Raw genomic sequence first — 20,518 nt, 5'->3', positions numbered from 1 at the left:
ACCGAAAACTTATTTACCTAATGTTGAATCACCTATGCTTGATTCACCTATTTTTAAATGACCTATCGATCATTTTACCTAAACATTGACTGACCTAAGTTTATAATACCTAAGCTCAAATAACCTAATGGACGAAACACCTAATGCACGATATACCTAAAGCACGTTTTACCTACTGCACGTTTCACCTAAAGCTATTATACCTAATGCACGAAACACCTATAGCTGATATACCTAATGGACGATACACCTAAAGCTAATATACCTAATGAACGATGTACCTAAACTTGATTTACCTAATGGACGAAATACCTAAAACTGTTAAACCTATCGCACGAAATACCTAAAGTTGATATACATCCTGAACGAATTACCTAATGTCGATATGCCTAATGCACGAAATACCTAAAGTCTATATACCTAGCACAAAATTCATATCATTTTGCCGAATGAGTAAGTGGCAACTCCACCAAATAAATCGTATGATTTCCCAACCTTACAGTAGAAACTATTTGTTTGGATAACAACTTAAAAATACACTTTTTGAAACGCTACTTTTTAGGTAGTAGAATGATTTCGTAAGTCTAATACAAAATTAGTTATTTTTTCTTATCTTATCAAAAACTTAATTTTTGTAAGTTAACATCATGACGATGAAATAAAAGTCGGTTTTGGCACTGTTTGGTCGCAGTTAACCTAACACGCTCCTCCTCGCTTTGCTCGTCGTCGCACCTATCTCGACTCTCATATGACTAGACCTTATATTATAATAAAAAATAGTAAGCCAATTGAATGATTTGGCTAAAAAAATTATACCAAATGTTGTATGTCCTAATAATATTCTACTAAACAATAATTATATTTTTGATTTTAGGTATTTCGTTCATTAAGTTCATCGACTTCAGGTATTTCGTGCATTAGGTGTATCGAATTTAGGTATTTCGTTCATTAGGTATGTTAACTTTAGGTAATTCGATCATTAGGTATACCGACTTTAGGTAATTCGTGCAATAGGTGTGTTAACTTTAGGTAATTCGATCATTAGGTATACCGAGTTTAGGTATTTCGTGCATTAGGTATATCAACATTAGGTGTTTCGTGTATTAGGTATATTAGCTTTAGGTATTTCGAGTATTAGGTGTTTCAACTTTAGGTAAATCGACCATAGGTATTCTGAGCTTAGGTAAACCAGTTGTAGGTGAAACGTGCAATAGGTAATTCGTTCATTAGGTGTTATGAGCTTAGGTTAATTGATCATTAGGTATTTTAAAAAATAGGTGAAACGAGCATAGGTGATTCAACATTAGGTAAATCGATTTTCGGTATTCTGATATGTAACCACCCTCAGCCACTTATCTATGTTCCGGTATCTAATGATTTTGGTTGTTAACCGACGATATTATGTTTGATATGCTAATGTTTAGATAACTCAAGTTATATCACATAATACGATTGTGGTGAAGTGACGCACACACATTAATTCAAGCATGCTCCATGTTGTTTATCCTCTATAACTTTGTTTACATAGTTTGACCAGTTGAAAATAAACTTTATTATCTATGTCATAAATTTGTATGTTGAATATAGTTTTCATTCATTATTTACATTGTTGAATCGTTTAACCTAATCTGTGCAATATCATGTGCTTATGTAATTAAAGGTATTTTTATGTAATTTACTGCATCATAGAAAATAACTAGTCTTTCTTGGTTGCATCCTAAACTCGGGGGTTCATTGTGGCAACCTACTCCCAAGGATGGTGCTGGCACTAGTTTTTACGAGAAAGACACTGCGATACTGCTGTCTGACTTTCCAAACCAGACGGAAAATATTGTATTGTTTTCCTTTACCGAAAAGTGACTGGTAAATTTATAAATTACTGTTTTGTCCTTACATCCGAAAAAAAATCAGTACGAGTCGGGGTTCGAACCCACAACCTTTAAATTGAAAGACCGACGCTTTCAATTTAGAAAATAACAAAAAATAATATACATTCTTTTGTTACAGAAAATGGGAATTGATTGGAAATATTAGAATTTATTAGAAAACACAAAACATACAATTTTTATTCAAAATGAAAGCATTCTATTTACAAAATAAAATATTCAGGAAATTTGACGTTTATAAATAGCTCCAGATTATTTTAGGACTTGTTTTGACGTAAGCAGCGCAACGCATAATTATAATTTGCTTTACAAATAAACATTATGAACAAGGTAGCAAATAAAAAATATATAGACAGTGGAAGAAAACTGAGGGCCGTGTTGCGTCTCTGTCGCACTTGTAAATTCGTACCTACCTACTTAAGCGCCACTTGCATCATTCCACTAACCCGGCGTTAACCGGTTATACCAGGAGTTACCATGGTTACCAGTACAATTTGACACTGGGTTAACGGTCTAACCGGTTAACCCCGGGTTATTGGGATGGTGTAAGTGGCGCAAAGTGTGACAGTGAGGCAATACGTCGACGTGGTTCGCGGTAAGCCCTCTGTATTTTTAGAATAATTGTTCTAGAATTGTTGACGTATTTATATTATAACAGTTATGTGACACAATTCAAGGACATTAAGCGCCACTTGCACCATAACCGGAGTTAACCGGTTAAACCTGGAGTTACCATGGTTACCAGTACAATTAGACACTGAGTTAAAGGTTTAACCGCTTAACCCCGGGTTAGTGAAATGGTGCAAGTGCGCCTAAGCGTGTGTATATGTATGTATAAAAATAACTATTGATCGAAGGCACTTTCTACTTCTTCAAGGCCAAATACCTAAATAATTTCATGAGTTCTGACAGTAATAGCGAATACGACATACAGCGAAATAATACGTGCAAACAAACTGTGTACCTACATTACATTAACAAAAGGAAATTGAATGTAACTGTAATGACCGAACTGCAACCCGACTGCAACTTGTATGGGCACTGCACGCCGACGGTGCAGTTAGCGTGCAGTTCCCATACAATTTGCTTAATAGAAGTTTGAGTGGAGTTAAAAAATTACAGCACGTGTATTGAGTAACGTCAAATATTGTAATGCCGCTCAATCAATACTTTTGTTGACCAATCACAACTTTTTTAAATAACGGGAAATGGTGTATTGGATGATATTCAAAGTTTCGGGCGGGGTAAGTATATGGAGAAGGGGTAAGTTTCAGTAACATGTATCCGATAAATGTCAGTCATATGGACAGTTTTTGAAGTCAAAAATGTAGCGAGAGCTTCGTTTATATACATTCCCTCGCTGGGTGCAGGTAGGTACTTATAGTACAGGTAGGTTTAGTTATGTAACTAAGTAACTAACTAACAATAAGTAGGTAATATACCTAACTTATCTTATGGCATACCTGGGTGTGTAAACTCTTCTCATTGGCTGCTATGTCACCGTTTATGTTTTCCATTAATTAAACAGCAATTAAGTATTCAATTATTAATACTTGTCGCCGGTTGACGATGTATATAGGTAATGTTCTAGAAAGACCTACAAGATTTGTGTCGCTTAACTTCAAACTCGGGTAAATCCATTCGACCCTCAAAGCAAATATCTACCCTATTACCTTTTCTTAATACCAAAATCGCATGATCTGTCAGATGGATTTACCCGGGTTTGAAGTTAAGCGACTCATTTATTCTTCAACCAAAAACGTCATAAAACTTATGACCAGTGTCATGTCGATTTGGATTTTTGGATTTTGAGTTTGATTAGTGTCAGTGTCTGTCAGTTCAGTCCAGATCGGTATATGCAGTGATCTCTTAGGAGCATTGTTCGAATAGGGCCGCTACTTACTTACAAATCAAGACGCGATCTTCGAAAGGTACTTAATCGTAACGATATGACAATGCAGTTATTATCAACCAAGGCCGGTATTTTAATTTGATAATGGGTTTTCTTGTAAACTGTACGGTCTGACGAACATATATACTGTACCATAGAAAATATTGGGTTATTTTGTCAAAAGCTAGGCAATTATGTCATATTATTTTCATCTTAAAAATTATGTATGATGAAATTAGTTTAATCTGTTTAATAATCTTATTTTTATTATTTCTTGCATTTAATTGTGTTTAATGTGTTTCAACTAGAGATGCACCGGATATTCGGTTACTATCCAGTATCCGGCCTATCCGGCCATTAATTTACTATCCGGCCGGATACCGGATAGTGACCTACTATCAGGCCGGATACCGGATAGTAACATTGCTTGATTTTGGAGTAAACAAATTTGATTTAAGAAACAGACGCGGTCATAGTCGTAGGTACTTGTTTATTATTTTTAAACAATTTAAACATTCCACTGACTTGCACGCGCACTCATTTCGAACCTAGAAATGTATCCGCGCGAACTTTCACTAGGAAACAGGTCAAACCTGCAGAATGCGCACCTGAAAAACCGAAATGTAGGTACTTATAGTTCCGTTGGCCGAATATTCGGCGGCCGGATACCGGATATTCGGCCGATGGTCAGGCCGAATATCCGGTATCCGGTATCCGGCCAAACAACTATCCGTTGCATCTCTAGTTTCAACCTATCATAAATGTGCCTACTGTAACTCCGTTTTTAAGCGATTTGGTGCACCTGTTACAATTTATATTAGAATTTATAAATAAAATAAAATTACTAATCATATTTGTTTTACTTTTCTAGGTTTCCGTATTTTTTTGTATCGGTCAATGCAGTTTTCATATTGAAACTATAGGTATGAGAAGGTGTAGTGTTATGTTCCTTAATCATTGATGATTCCGGTACCCGCATCTATGCCTCCATACTCCATACACATAATAAAACAGGTATAACTAGGCATGCATTGAAGTCAATGCACTAAAGTAAAATAAAAATAGGTCTCATTCCTCCAGTAATCCAGTTTGCGTCCGGTAACACAACTGCCATTTTTATTACAATGAAAATTACGTATTCAACAAAATAATCGGTTGAATTATCGACTTTACCATTCACTCCTTAAAGTTCAAATTGTTTAAGTAAATTACGCGGTACAAATGTTTGCAACAGTAAAAAAAAGTTTGCTACGAGTCCTTGTAAAGTACCTCAGGTATGTGAGTACATTTACGTACCTTTTACCATCAGATTGGGTCATTTTTTTTCCTTTTATTAGACCTTTTGCTAAAAAAAATATACAAAATATTAATAGCAACATTAAAGAAAATAATTTGTATATACAAATGGACATTAGGTAATACAAAAAGCGTGAAAAGAAAAAAAAATGCACAGTACCTATGTATATAACGGTTGGTAACTTATTGAGCATTGAGCTACTTATTTACGGTTATTTGCAGTAGGTAAGTTACATGTTTACCAAAATTATCTTTAGTGATACATCTTTAGGGATATCTCTCTTAGTTTTTATCAATTAGCAAATTTAAGCGAGAGCCAAGTAATTGCATTAAAACTATTTAAGGCGGAGGTGTGTCAGATTTTACGATTAATAATTGTGTCGCTTAACTTCAAACTCGGGTAAATCCATTCGACCCTCTCAGCAAATATCTACCCTATTACCCTAATACCATAATCGCATAATCTGACAGATGGATTTACCCGAGTTCGAAGTTAAGCGACTCAATTATAAAGTTGGTGATCTTTCTTTTGTTTATAGTAAACTTACGTGTCCATGTATCACAAAAAATATGGTTGTCTGTAAAGTCGGTTTACGGACGATAATTTTGCGTGATAAACGTCATAAGAAAACATTCCTGATTACATTACGTAACGTTACCACGGAGATTTGTCCACAACTTTACCATGGAGATTTGTCCACAACGTGACACTTTTTCGTGCATGCTACCGGTGTTCATCGATTTATTAGACGTTATCACGTCATAAAATTTTGATGAGATGCTTTTGTGAATCAAGTGGGTACAATACAAATGGGAATCGTATTTTGGTCGAGAACATACTTTTTTTTAAATGCATGTCAACCTGTTAAAGTCGCATCAATTTTTTATCTCATTATTCTTGTTATGATTAATTTTGATAATGTTTCTACAGTAGTATTTAATTGAAAATAAGAACAGAAGTTTTTTCATAATAAACGCGCTACTACCCTACGAAGATTTGCAACTACCCGCGCTTTTTGCAAAAACATTTTTTTATCATAAAAAGGTACCTACTAGCTACTACTACTACTACTAATAGGTAGGTATAACCTAATATTAGTGCCTGTTCGTAGATATAAAATAAAATAAACTTACCATTCATTTTTGAAAATTGGTCACAACACACTCCAATAAAATTTCACTCACTCACACAACACAGTCACTGGCCGAAAAACCAAAATACGAAAACAAATAAAAAAAAATCAGCCAGAAGCGAGCGATCAACGCACGGGATTCAATCACAATGCTGCGACCTCGCTTAGTGCCTGTTTTAATAAACTCAGGCGCAGGGAATATTAATATCGCTTAGGTACATAGCACGAGCGAAGCCTAATATGACCAGTGTAAGCGCGCTCTGTGACTATGCTCAACTATAATGATGTAAAGATCATATTATAATGGTTTTGCCGAGACAATTATTTGTTCGCCGCTTGCGCACCGATGGAAATATGTACCTAACTAAGCGCCATTCATATTTTGGCGAAGTAGGATCAAAGGAGTCCTATGAGAAAGTATTTTGGACTTCCCTATCAATTTTTTTTTGTTCGAAGAAAACGATGCAAGTACGTAGGTATATTTTTTTATGTTAGGCACTTTAGTCCGTGGTCTTCACTTAATTATACGGCAAATGATGATGATGATGGAATTTCCTTCTGCAGAGTTGCTCCATTTGTCTCTCAGATTGATTTAAGAAGGGGAGCCAATCGAATTTTTGATGCAAAATTTTGACTTAAGGAGGGGTGCCCCCCAAAATTTGTAAAAAAAAAAATTTTGCCTTGTGGTCAAGTTGGGTATCATTTTCGTGTAATTTAAGGATGCTGAATTCATTTCCGAAATTTAATTTATACGTTTTCATATAAAAAAAACTTAAACAAAAAGAAAAAAATTAAATTCGACGTTGTGATTATTTTCAAATAAAAGCCAATATTTTTTTAATTTTAATATGTAGACAAAAACAATAATTTTACGAAAAAGCCCTATTATTCCTTATTATAAGAAGTATACACATAGTATATGTATTTTAATAAAATGTGGGCATAATAAAATAAAATGTTGAGTTACTTTCGACAAAAATTCCATTGAATAGGAAACAACGATGTGGTTTAAACTATGTCATTGTGTATGTATGGACTTAAGAACAGATAATACGAAGTAAATTGACACTAGAATGAATATATATACATATAAAAAAACAGTTTTACTACAATGAACAATTGGTAACTATATAATATACAGTGTGTTTTTTTTAAGTGGGACAGTATGGGGAAATCCTAAAGTATAAGAGATACAGGGAAACTGTCTTAGGAAACATTAGGTACTTTTTTGTGAAAAAAAAATTGGTATAGTCAAAATTTTGGTCAAGTGTGAGTTGTCCCTAAAAATGATTAATTTTGATGAAATTTTTTTTTGACGCACATCTACTCAGTTTCATGAGGGGATCATTTTATTGTATGGGAAGAAAAAAATCGGGACAGCAGAAGTTAGGTAAATTTAATAAAATAATTTTACATTAAAGTAAATGTTCAAAGTGGCCTCCCTCTTGTCGAATGCAGGCACGAGCGCGTTTCAGAACACCTCTGGTAGCTTTAGACAAGGCGTTGTGATGTATGTTGTTCAAATGATAATGCACTGCGTCTTTTAACTCTTGTACCGAGTTGTAAGTATCTGCATAAATTCGACCTTTAAGGTACCCCCAAATGAAAAAATCCAACGGTGTTAAATCGGGTGAACGTGGTGGCCATTTAATAGGGCCATTTGTGCCCATCCAGCGATCAAGAAAATGTTCATTTAAAAACTGTTTCGTAGCGATACTATTGTGGGCAGGGGCGCCGTCTTGTTGGTAGATGATATTATTCAAATTATTTAATGGAATTGCCATATCTACTAAATCCACAGCCATGTTTAATATTTCCTGATATTTTTGACTATTCAATGTTCCATGGTAAATTTTAATGGCAAAGATTTTATTATCTAATATTGCACACCAACAATTAAAGGAAAAGCGGACCTGGTTATGGGTTGCCGTAGTTCGGAAGGGGTTTGTACATGCCCAAAAATGATTATTTTTTCTATTGTACATGCCATTGTTTGAAAAATTGCATTCATCTGTCCAAATAATCCGGCTTGGAAAAGACGGGTTTCTAATCGAGCATGCTACAAACCACTGGCAAAATGCTAATCTCCGGTCAGTGTCTCCTGGAAGCAATGCTTGTACAAGATGACCTTCTATGTAACACTTGTACTTGTAAGCCTTCAATACCTTTCGTACTGTAGATTTATGCACACCGATAGTGTTAGCAGCTTCCCTCAATGAGGCTTTTGGGTAGGCTTCAAAATATCCTAAGATTGCGATAGTTGTAAATTCATTTATTACTGTGGCTCGTCTCTTCCGTTTTAATTTAAAACAGCCTCCCTTTCTTAAATTTTTCACCAGTTTGTCAAAAATTTTGCGGTCCGGTTGATCGCGGTCCGGATAACGTTCCCGATACCACTGTAACGCATTCACAGAGCTACGATAATTTACAAAATACGCTTCAATTAAATCTACTTTATGCGAGTTTGGTAATTCCATGACGAAAACTTAACATAATGTTAACTTTAAACAATGAAATATCAAGTAAAATACTGTTTGTTTCAAGAAGTTCCAAATTTAAAATTTGTTTTTTTTTTATTAGATTTGTAAGGTAAGGCTCGCGTAAGAATATCTTAAAGTATTTTAATCCTTTTTAAACCAAATAAAGTGTTCCAAATTCAAATGTAAAACTGGAATAGGCAATATTTTTTAAATAAAAACCTTGCAGTGGGCAGTGGTTTTCAATTTACACGGGTTGTAAAAATGAAAACGATTTTCTTAAATTTGACTAACTTCTGCTGTCCCGATTTTTTTCTTCCCATACAATAAAATGATCCCCTCATGAAACTGAGTAGATGTGCGTCAAAAAAAAATTTCATCAAAATTAATCATTTTTAGGGACAACTCACACTTGACCAAAATTTTGACTATACCATTTTTTTTTTCACAAAAAAGTACCTAATGTTTCCTAAGACAGTTTCCCTGTATCTCTTATACTTTGGGATTTCCCCATACTGTCCCACTTAAAAAAAACACACTGTATACTTAATATTGACTATCATCTTCTATATCATCTATGACTGTTCCGTTGTGTATTACACTGCAACAAATGAAATTAAAATGAGTGTTAAAAGTAATACACTCAAGAGCAATGAAAATAGGTTACATCATCATCATCATAATTCTTAAGAACCTGGCTCTTGTCGGTGGAGTAATCGCCATTCCGTTCTTCTCTCTGCCACTGTTTTGAGCTCCTGATACGTCACTACGTTGATTTTCTCTTTGGCCTGGTCCAAATACGCACGTTTCGGTCTTCCTCTGCCTCTCTGTTTTTGTTTTCTGCCTTCAATTATAGATTTTATGTAAGTATCGTGACGTATCAGGTGCCACAACATGTTTCCCCTTCTGTTTTCAACTGTTCTCAGCAGAGATCTCTATTCACCTACCAAATTTAATACTTCCGTGTTAGTTTTCCTCTCTTTCCAGCTTATACCTTCCATTCTTCAAATGGGTTACATTGTATATTATTTCCTAAAAAGATTTTGAGAAGCTATGTGAACAAAACATTACCTGGAATTGTCGCAGGTACCTCTACAGTTGCATAAAAGTGTGCATGGCAGGCCTTGTTTTATGCAGGAACATTGACCTTTACAGGCTTTCTTGCAGCCACATCTTGTTATTTGGCTGATGGATTACCAGATATAGAGCTGGGTGGTCCACCCAGGCTTCCAGACTTCTCCGGTATCTGTCCAGCCCCAGTCCGCCGTCCATAATTTACGATTTTATGGGACAAATCACCCCCTCACCCTACCCCACCGCACCAAAAATCAAGATGGCTCACCTTCCTAAAATGGCCTAAGGATCTTAAAGACTCAATATGCAAAAGGAGATCTCATCATCATTAAACGCCATGAATTGCATAGCTCACATCTTTGTATCCTATTTAGTGAGCTTGTGTTCGAAAGTAGGTCTAAATATATATTTTTTTCATCCAGAGTTATCAAATTAACATATTCATGTTTATAATTTTTTAATGAGGAATAATAGGGCTTTTTCGTTACATTATTGTTTTTTGTCTACATATTAAAATTTAAAAAAAATCGACACGTCGAATTAATTTTTTTTTTTTAGTTTTTTATATGAAAATGTATAAATTTAATATCAGAAATGAATTCAGCATCCTTAAACTATACGAAAATAATACCAAACGACCACAAAGCAAAAGTTTTTTTTTACAAATTTTGGGGGGCACTCCTCCTTAAGTCAAAATTTTGCATCAAAAATTCGATTGGCGCCCCTTCCTAAATCAATCTATAAGTCAAAAGGAGCGACTGTGTAAAAGAAAATTCCATCATCATCATTTGCCATATATCGCACTTTTTTGTCGTGAGCGCCACGGACTACTTGAAAATCAGATGTTGGAAACCTAGATGTAAGTAAGAGGTATCGAAAGTTGCTGATGACTTATATCAAATAGCAATGACTCAGCATATTTTTTTTACTAAAAATCTATGCTATTTATTATTTCTCCATGTCTCATATTTATTTGTAAATCTTATATAGGTTAAAACAAACGATGATTAAATTTTTCTTGATTGACAAAAGTATTACTTTCGAAACAAAAGATCTGTGTTTAGTATTCAAGTTTAATACCTAATACACATGGAGGTGGGTTCTGATTGTAATAATAAGTTATGAATTTGATCTGGATTTGTAATAAATTACACCTTAATGTTTTAGTGCCATTACAGAATCCCTAGTGTAAATTTCATTCGAAAGCGTGACGAACGTTCGCGTTTGCGTTGTATGTCTATTTTTGTATGGGATTTTGGAATGCGCAAAAAATCCCATTTAAAATGACAGTCACGTCACGTTATCGAATGAAATTTACACTAGCGTACAGAGTAAATTGTACACTTGAATCGAACTTAGAAGGGCCGGATTGCAAAACTTTTAAGTGCAACGAAAACTCACGGTCTATTATATCTTATATGGTCAAGGGCAAAATAAGCAACAATACTCGTAAACAACAAGAGTCGTGTCCAATGCGCGCTGCGACATAGACGCATTGATGATCAATTAATTTAATTAATTGCGAAATTAGCGCGGCTCGGCCGCAGCTAGCGAAGTGACGCGATGAGTGCCTCCGGACAGAGTGCACCGATCGTGAACGAGCTCCTCGCCTTTCTGCAACAGAAGCTGCTGCTGGAAGGAGTGATGGACACGGTGTCTGCTGTCCAGATCTGTTCGTCGAGTTTTTCCGTCGAAGATATCTGTGCAGCAAAGAAGGTGCCGGGAAGAAGGCCCTCGAGAACATCATAAACGTTCTAAGGGAGAATGAAGACCGGATTCCGGAGTTTGCGACGACGGGTGCCTCCAGCCTGTCATATACTCCGGATCATGTCGACGTTAACTGCTTGTTGAAGGAAATCGTGGCCCTAAAAACAAGTCTAGCAGATGTCATTTCGAAGTTTGAGCGGCCTGTTTTCTGCGGTCCAGGTCACTATAACCGAGTTACGCAACGAAGTCATCAGTTTGCGAAACAGTGCCCTTACTCGGTCGGCGGCGTCGTACTTCAAGTGCGATGACCGGCAAGCCACGAGCGCCGAGTCGGTCAGTTTGCGAGTTGCTGACACTGTAAAATGTGTCGCATCAGCTGTGTTGCCGCCCGAGAGCCTCCCGCGTGCGCGCTCTCCCCCCGCCTCCTCCAAATCACGTCATCGTGTTTACGCGGATGTCGTCGCCGGTCCGAAAGTCGCATCGAACCGGGTTAGTGTACCTGTAAAGGGTACTGAAGATCGAGCGGCTCCCAAGGAGAGGCTCCCTGTTGCCAATGTGGATGAGGAGGATTTCACATTAGTATCAAGAAAGAAGAAGACGCGCACGGCGCCTCATAAGACTCAGTGTGGTACCGCCGAACCGGCTAATTCTGGCTTGCGGATTGCTACACCGAGTAAGGCGCTGTACGTATCGCGCCTGCATTATACCGCCACGGTTGCTGAAGTGGTGGAGTATGTACACCAGAAGACCGGCTACACGCTGAGGGTGTTCTAGCTTCGATCGCGCCACTACGTGCACTTCAACTCTTTTGTGGTGCGCGTGCCGCGACCGCTGCAGGGGACCATCGAGTGCGCCGACTGTTTCGGAGGTGTTTCGGAGCGTCCGGGGCAAACTGCCGAATCCGACACAAGAGCAGCCGATGCAACGGAGCCACGCCGTTTTGTCGACTAAATAGTGTTTAGTTTTAAGGTTATAAAATACATATATTATGTATGTTAGTCTGTAAGGTATATACCTATTTGTAATATGGGCCTTCATGCCTGGATTAAAATTAAAAAAAAAAAAATACTCTCCGTAGTCTCCATAGTGTCAACGGAATGCTATTACATATTTAAGGCTCCGTGGGTTCAGGTTCTTTCACTCTCAGCAGTCTCAGCGTAAGTGTAAGCGAAATGGGGTTGTGCGTGCCCGGGATCAAGGGTATCATGTTTTTGAATTTTATTGTGAGTTCAACAAAATTATTCGATGAGTTCGATCAAAAATAAAATTGCGCATTTTTAGAAGTAATATTCATATTTTTAGCTTTTGTGCCATAATTATTACAATTTTTTAAGGTGCACTTTAGACCTATGTTCGTGATATTTTTCTATCGAGCGAATCGCTGAAGTCCCTAAATAAAAGCCTCAATATTGCTAAATATACCTGATGTGTATAGAGATCTAAAAATGCGCTACGACTTTTCAAAAACTCAGTTTTCTGAGCCTTAAACTAATCCCAAGAATTGGCGTAGGTTCTAGTTTTTCACGATGTTTTCATTCACCAAAAACGACTGGTAAATATCAAATGATGATATATCGTACATAAGTTCCGAAAAACTCATTGGTGCGAGCCGGGGTTTGAACTAGACGTGCGCGCCGCGCCGGCGCCGCCGCGTCGCGCCGCCGCCGCCGCCTCGTCCACTCGGCGCGCCGTTGCACGGGCAACTGAGCGTTTAAGCCCGATTCGGGTGGATAAAATCATTTTTATTCACAACAATTATGCAACATATAAAGAAAATTGCATGTTATTAATAAACAATCTGTTTATTTTGTTGTTTTTCTCTCCTTATTTTAACCACGTAAAGTAAACTATTGAACAACACACTTACGCAATAAGTCTAAACTATGTATGTACAAGAACAGCGTGTGCGTGAGTATAATGCAAGTGAAAAACTATAAATAGTTATTTTTTGCAGTTTTTAGTAGGTAATACCTAAATGAAAAAAAAATTGCTACACGCCGGCCCTGCCGCGCCGCGCCGACCTAAAATGCCGGCGCGCCGCCGCCGGCATTTTAGGTCGGCGCGCACGTCTAGTTTGATCCCGCAACGTCCGCCGGATTGAAAGTCACACGCTATTAGAGCCACGGGAGCACAGTACAAGAACAGTAGGGAATCTTCATAGAAATGTGCCGCTGCCGGCTTGAATGTGTCCGTGCGCGCCGGGCGCCGTGTACGCACGCGCTGCCACGCACACATTAGCATAATATACGGGGGAATACGGTGGCGGCAGTGTGGGCCGTACCGCAACTGTGATCGCGCGCATTCGAGTACGCTGCACGCCCGCTCGCATTTTTTTTATCATAATGAAAATATGTATGTTGATTACCATAAACACTGTGAATTTTGAAAAGTTTACGTCGATGTTAATCAACGTTCTTGCAATTTATAGGTGCAGAAACTAGGTACATTAATTACAGGAATTATGGCACAGATCGAAATTTCCTCAGTATTCATTTATTTCTTGCTTCCATGGTACATTTTTGGGTGGTATATACATTTCTTATGGTATCACATGGACCCGGAATAGGGTGTAGCAAACACACGTACCACCCACCCACCCGATAAAGGATGGATGGAGCAGGTGTATCGCAAAGCGTTTGAAAAGGACCACATCAACATTAAAATCGGAACGTCAATTTACGAAAAATTAAAAGACAGAATTTACGATGCCCTGCCCATGCTTCCCTAAAACCTTTTTACTAAAGTTATACGTAAGGATGAGAATTTACTTTACTTTAACCGCTAACAATAAAGCGTTCCGAACATGCAGAAACCGGAGGAATTTTTTTTCTGTATCAAATTTATATTTTTTAATAAATGCCATTTCCTAATGTAAATATTTAAAAAGAGTTTTATTTATACCTCATTTAGGGATTGATAGAATATTTCATTATATTATATAAATAGAAACATAGTGCTACTCATAATACGCAAATAATATTTAACTAAAAATAAAAGTGACAACCCTAAGCGCCAACGCAAGAGTAGGCAAATAACTTGCCGAGCGGCCTTAGATTCACTACTGTTCTTAGTGTACTGTGACGGGAGCCACCCCACCTGCGTCTCCCGAGAGTCGGCGTCTAGTCAACTCTATGGCTGCTGCTCGACGCAACGTTGGCGCAACTGCGCAGCGACGCCATTTTCCATAGCGCTGACTAGACGCCGACGCTCAAATAACGCTAGTGTGTGTTGGCCTTTACCGCTAGGCTACCAGCGCTCCTTCATTTCATTCTTTGTGGAACGAAAATTCAAAATCATGTCGGTCACATTTGGTCAACAACAATGCCTCCAACATGTCGGCCGCGAACCGTTGTCTCATACTATCGCTCCATCTCACTTTATTGGGCCGATATAGCGCAAACGTTTGTGAGGCCTTTACTAAGTGTTCTGCAAGTCATTTCACGTTTACTACTCACTCTTATAATTAAAAGTTGTAAGTGAATCCGTTTCCTTTTTAGTTTGTAACGTTTTTATGGAGTTCAAATGGTCAGTGACCCTGAATGAGGTACGCATCTTAGCCTTGCACTTTAAAATTACAAACTCACAAGTGCGGTTAGTAAACATGTTTTTTTTAATACTACGTCCATGGGAAACAAGTATACGGCCCGCCTGATGGTAAGCGGTCTCCGAAGCATATGGACGCCTGCAACTCCAGAGGTGTTGCATGCGCGTTGCCGACCCTTAACACTCCGCATGTTTGTTAAACTATGGCAACCTTTCTCACCGGCAGGAACACAACATTACGAGTAGGGTCTATAGTGTACTCGAGAAACTGAAAACGGTGAAATAAAGAGTATCCTAAAAATACGTGTGATACCTCAGTAGATTCGTCATGATGCCTAGAAAAATGTATTTGAAGCGTGTTAATTAGCACACAAAAAATATCAAAAGTTATTATGTTATTAACAATAAAAGGGGGGAAAAAGTAGATATTGTTTATTTCCCCAATATCTCAAAATTATTAATATTTCATAAACCAAAATTAATATTATAAAACAGGAGAATATTTCCAATAAAACATTCCATACTTGCAGAACCGTATCTCTATTATTTATACTTTTTATTCAACGCTGAACACAGCCCTCCGCGCCTCATTTCCGGGAAACGCGCGCGGTGCGAAAAAGCGAGTACGTAACATTAAATATAATTTTAAAGGTATTAAATATTCATTTAAAATTTAAAAAAAAATATTGTGTATTTTAAACATGTCAACAAATGTACTACTTGTAGAAATTTATCTTAAAGTTAGTTTTTCAACAAGTTAGGCAATTTTTAATTAACAAAATTTTCTCGAACTACCTTCTTTATTGAAAACGATAAAAAATGTATAAATAGCTATCGTAAAATTTTGTCGCTATATAAATAGTGCCCTTCTCATATACATGCTTCATAAGATCAAATTATAAAAGTTTCAATAAGGTTAATACTTTGCTTAAAATAAGTTTTAGAATAACATATAAAATTATCAAAAAACGAAAAATCAAGATATAATTGTAGAATATAAAACAATATTATAACCAAACTTTTATAACGTGATCTTATTAAGCATGCATATGAGAAGAGCTCTAGAAAGCGGACAAAATTTTACGATAGTTATTTATACATTTTTTATCGTTCTCAATAAAGAAGGTAATTCGGGAAAATTTTGTTAATTAAAAATTGCCTAACTTGTTGAAAAAATAACTTTAAGATAAATTTCTGCAAGTAGTACATTTGTTGACATGTTTTAAATACATCATAGTTTTTTTATATTTTTACAATGAATATTTGATACCTTTAAAATTATATTTAATGTTACGTACTGGCTTTATCACGCCGCGCGCGTTTCCCGAAAATGAGGCGCGGAGGGCTGTGTTCAGCGTTGAATAAAAAGTATAAATAATGGAGATACGGTTCTGCAAATACGAAATGTTTTATTGGAAATATCCTCCTCTCTTATAATATTAATTTTGGTTCCTTAAATATTAATACTTTTTGAGATATTGGGGAAATAAAATATATCTACTTTTTCCCCCCTTTTTTGTTTATAGCTTTTGATATTTTTTGTGTGCTAATACAAGCTTCGAATTCATTTGTCTAGGCATCATGACGAATCTAATGAGGTATCACACGTATTTTTAGTAGTAGTATCTCTATTTTTCACCGTTTTCAGTTTCTCGAGTACACTACTAGTGTTATTTGGCTGCAGTTTTCTGCAGTGTGTTAAATAAAGGTATGTTGGGATAAGTGCGGATTGTTTTTTGACATGTTGGTACTTAAAAGCCTTCACAGGTTTGTTTAATTATTCTTTAAGGATTTTCCAAAAAGTTAATGTTTATTGTTATTTATACCTAAATATGAAGTGTAAGTACTTTGCATACCTACGTTTTTTCCGTTGCATGATACCTACAAGATGCCAGATGCCGTTTTTATTTTGGCAAAGAACGGACGTTCCCGGGATAAATGGGGTCTATGCACGGACTATGTTTCAAAATGTAACGCTTACTTTATACTTTAGACTTATGATGTAGGTAAGTAGGTATAAAGGAACCTGCCCATGATAATTTTTAATTGAATAACAAATAAAAATATGTTTTGCAAGTTTTTACACTCTTCATATTGGACTCATTGGCTCCTAACAGTAAGCTGGAGCGGTAGGCCTCCCCTCAAAACCTGAACGGTATTAGATCGCGAGTCCACCGACGGCGCCCGCTGTGTGGTCGACGCCGGGGCCACGCTGCACGCCTGTAGAACCGCCGCCAGCCCGGCCAGCGACTGCATCTCGCCCATTTTCGATCCTGCACACAGACCTCAATTAACTCATTTTATCTGTGTATAATTAAGATAATAGGGGACAATCGATCCTCACTTTCCTCCCTGGATATTGACATTATGGAAAATATTTTTACACAATTTGATGTATTTTAATCATAGAGCTATGATTAAAAAACATCAAATTGTGCCCAAACGTATTGCATAGTACTATGTAATCGGTCTGCCTAATAGTTGCCTAGTGTCTAGTGACTCTAATAGTTGTCGTCCCTACTATACAATTCCATTCCACTCTTAAGACGAAAGGGGACGACCGCCTCGAAACCGGTTTTCCATACAAACGTATTCCACATTATCCTCTCTGGATATTAACATTATTGAAAATATTTTTATACAATTTGATGTATTTTTATCGTAGCTATATATGCCCGACCGTTTGAATTTTCCCGATTTCCACTTTATTATGAGATTTAGGGGCTTTTTAATTTGTATGAAACCTGTTATAATAATTCAAAAATCGCAAAAATCAAACGGTCGAACATATATAGCTACGATAAATATAAAATCAAATTGTGTAAAAATATTTTCAATAATGTTAATGTCCAGAGACGAAAATAGGGAATACGTTTGTATGGAAAACCGGTTTCGAGGCGGTCGTCCCCTTTCGTCTTAAGAGTGGAATGGAATTGTATAGTAGGGACGACAACTATTAGAGTCACTAGAAACTAGGCAACTAGGCAGATCGATTACAAAGTACTAAGCAACACGTTTGTGTACATAAGCACCCGTAAGTCGTAAAGTATCAAATATCACTAACCACACATACAAGCTCCAGTGACTTACCTATGCATGCACGGGGTCCATCTCCAAAGGGCAAATACACATATTTATGTCGCTTTTTTACTTTTTCCGGACTAAATCTCTCTGGCTGAAACTGCCGCGGGTTGTCGAAGTATTTCTCATCATTCTGCAGCGCTTCCAACGGTATTACGACCCTCACTCCGGGATCCACAGTCAGGCCCAGCTCAGGGAACGTGTAAGACCGAGCGCACACGCGAGCCAACACGCCCCCCGGCGGAAACATCCTCATCGCCTCCTTGAAAGCCATGCTCAGCAGCGTCATCTCCGCCACGGCGTCGTAGCACAACTTATTATCATATTTCCGAAGCACTTCATCGATCTCCAGTTGTATTTTTAATTGTAATTCAGGGTTAAACGCGAGCTGGTGCAAAGTATAACTTGTGGCAGTCGAGGACGTCTCAAAACCCGCGGCAAAGAATATGAACACTTGGGCTGCCATCATTTTCAAATCCATTTCCATGTCCACAGTCACAGGCGTACCGTCCGGGTTCTGGTGTTCAATTGATTCTCCTACGATCTTTCCCTTGACTTCTAATTCCAGGAGCAGGTCTATAAAATCATGGCGGCCGGAGGGCTTGCATTGCCTAGCATCTCTTAAATTCTTTACGAAATCAAAAAAAGATACATCGAGTTTCCGATCAAATACATGAATGTAGGATCTTAGCGGAGGGAAAATTTCCCACATCATGAACTTTATTATGAACAGAACCGGCCTGGCAAATAAGAGCCTGCCGATCTTACTGAAATGGGAGTCTTCGTTGCGAAGGGAGTCGGTATCGACGCCGAAGCCGCAGGCGCCGATAAACTCGATGGTGAAGCGCGCCATGAGCTCGCGCACGTCGCAGGCGCCGGGACGGGCCGCGGCCGCGCGCGCCACGTCCTGCAACCGCTCCGCGCACTGCACCACCAGCGGGAACATCGCCTTCAGCCGCGCGCTGGTGAACGCCGGCGTCAGCCGCTGCCGCATTAGCTTCCACAGGTCGCCGTCTGCGTGGAACAGATTCGCCAGCAACGGCTCGACGTCCGGATTCCTGCCGGCGCCCCGTGGATGGAAATATGCGAAGTCATTGCTTAATATATTCCTCACTATATCTGGGTCTCTTATGTACAGCTCGGGAGTGGATCCTCTGTAGTAACCGACAACTTTCTCGTTAGGAAACCGGTTGTATAAGTCGTTGGCTACCTCTGTAAAGCTTTTCTGTCCGAAGAAGCCCTTGAAGTTGTTTCCGAATAGGAACACGGGCGGGTCGTGCTTGACATTCCTCTTGGCCCAATAGTCGAGGTTCCGAGTACCGAAATAGTACACAAGAATAGCCAATAATACTAGCGGCACAAAAATCATGTAAATCATGTTGACTGCTTGCAAAACAAATGATCACTGAGTAGAATTTATGGAAAATATAAGTATATAATAATTACTGCAAAAGATTATGCTATTCACGGCGAAAATGCCATAAACCTTAACATAAGGCATAAGCCTTACACATTCGATCCATTTTTATTGCGCTTGACGTTTTGTTAAAGATGAAAGAAAGTCGTATGTGTAGTAGAGATCCCGTTTTGAATCGGCTCGAACTGTTGTATTCCTATTGAATAAATAAACTATGTAGGTAATTTTATAATCTTTCGCTTGCTCTGTTTATTAGCACGATTATTATAAAAACTTCCCACGTAAAACCAATAACTATTAACCATTAGAACGTGATATCATAAAGTACTTATCATAAAATACTTAAATAAAAAAATCCTCACGACTAGGGCCTAGATAATTTTAGTATGTTTCCAACTAGTTTTCCAAATTATTAAACCTGAGCGCTATTTACTTATACGATCCCAAAAAATATCGCGGTAGATAGATCGACAATTTGTCCAAAAGACTCCTAGAAATCGATGTTGGCACAAGTTATCACCCCAACTAGCAAATCTATGTGCTATAAAAGTTGAGAGCACGTTTTTATTTTCGCTTTTTGGTGCTATAAACGGTGTAAAAACAGTCGAATAAAAGTCCTGTAAGCCTTTACTCAACGCGAAAAAGGCGCACTTATACAGACTAAAAGTGTTATAAAAATCGAGTAAGCGCTGTATAAGTAGCAAATCGATGCTGTAAGAGTTGAGTAAAAGTGGATAAAAGCGATTCTAGTGTTTTAATAGCAACGATAGTGCTTTTATTCGACTATTCGTTCTATAAACATTAACAATTTACTATTACTCAGTGAAAGTGTTCTATAAAAGCAACCGCACTGCTTATTCTCAGCAAAAATGTTTCGTAAAAGTAGCCGAATTGCTTTTACTCGGCATTTTGAATGTGTAAGAGTGCAGTAAATGCTTTTATTCAACTAATATGTGCTAAAAACGATCTCAGGTAAGCGATTATATTTCAATTATTTGATTAAGTTTGAGGCC

General features: G+C 37.6%; 2 protein-coding genes across 2 annotated transcripts in view; both read right to left on the bottom strand.

The window, feature by feature from the left end:
- Nucleotides 1-6,345, bottom strand: part of LOC134793869 (uncharacterized) — a 67,823-nt gene extending 61,478 nt beyond the window's left edge. Inside the window, exon 1 of the mRNA XM_063765583.1 lies at nt 6,208-6,345. Within this exon, the coding sequence (XP_063621653.1) occupies nt 6,208-6,214 (7 nt within the window). The 5' untranslated portion in view covers nt 6,215-6,345. The remainder of the gene's footprint in view (nt 1-6,207) is intronic.
- A 10,762-nt stretch (nt 6,346-17,107) lies between these two features.
- Nucleotides 17,108-19,466, bottom strand: LOC134793964 (cytochrome P450 6B6-like). Its single transcript, XM_063765676.1, has 2 exons — nt 18,098-19,466; nt 17,108-17,280 (listed from the first exon to the last, which is right to left on the bottom strand). Exons 1-2 carry the CDS (start codon nt 19,464-19,466, stop codon nt 17,108-17,110), a joined length of 1,542 nt encoding a protein of 513 aa, XP_063621746.1.
- Between the last annotated feature and the right edge of the window lie 1,052 nt (nt 19,467-20,518).

Source organism: Cydia splendana, chromosome 9 (genome assembly GCF_910591565.1).
Source record: "Cydia splendana chromosome 9, ilCydSple1.2, whole genome shotgun sequence".
NCBI lineage: Eukaryota > Metazoa > Arthropoda > Insecta > Lepidoptera > Tortricidae > Cydia > Cydia splendana.
Note: the sequence above shows the minus strand (reverse complement) of the source record. Positions and strands in the feature narration are given on the sequence as shown.

Bases quoted from the DNA above. Each gene is read 5' to 3' on its own strand.
- LOC134793964 (XM_063765676.1), bottom strand. From the start codon at position 19,466: ATGATTTACATGATTTTTGTGCCGCTAGTATTATTGGCTATTCTTGTG. The intron at 17,281-18,097 runs GTAAGTCACTGG...GTCTGTGTGCAG, and splicing joins TGGACCCCGTGCATGCATAG to GATCGAAAATGGGCGAGATG.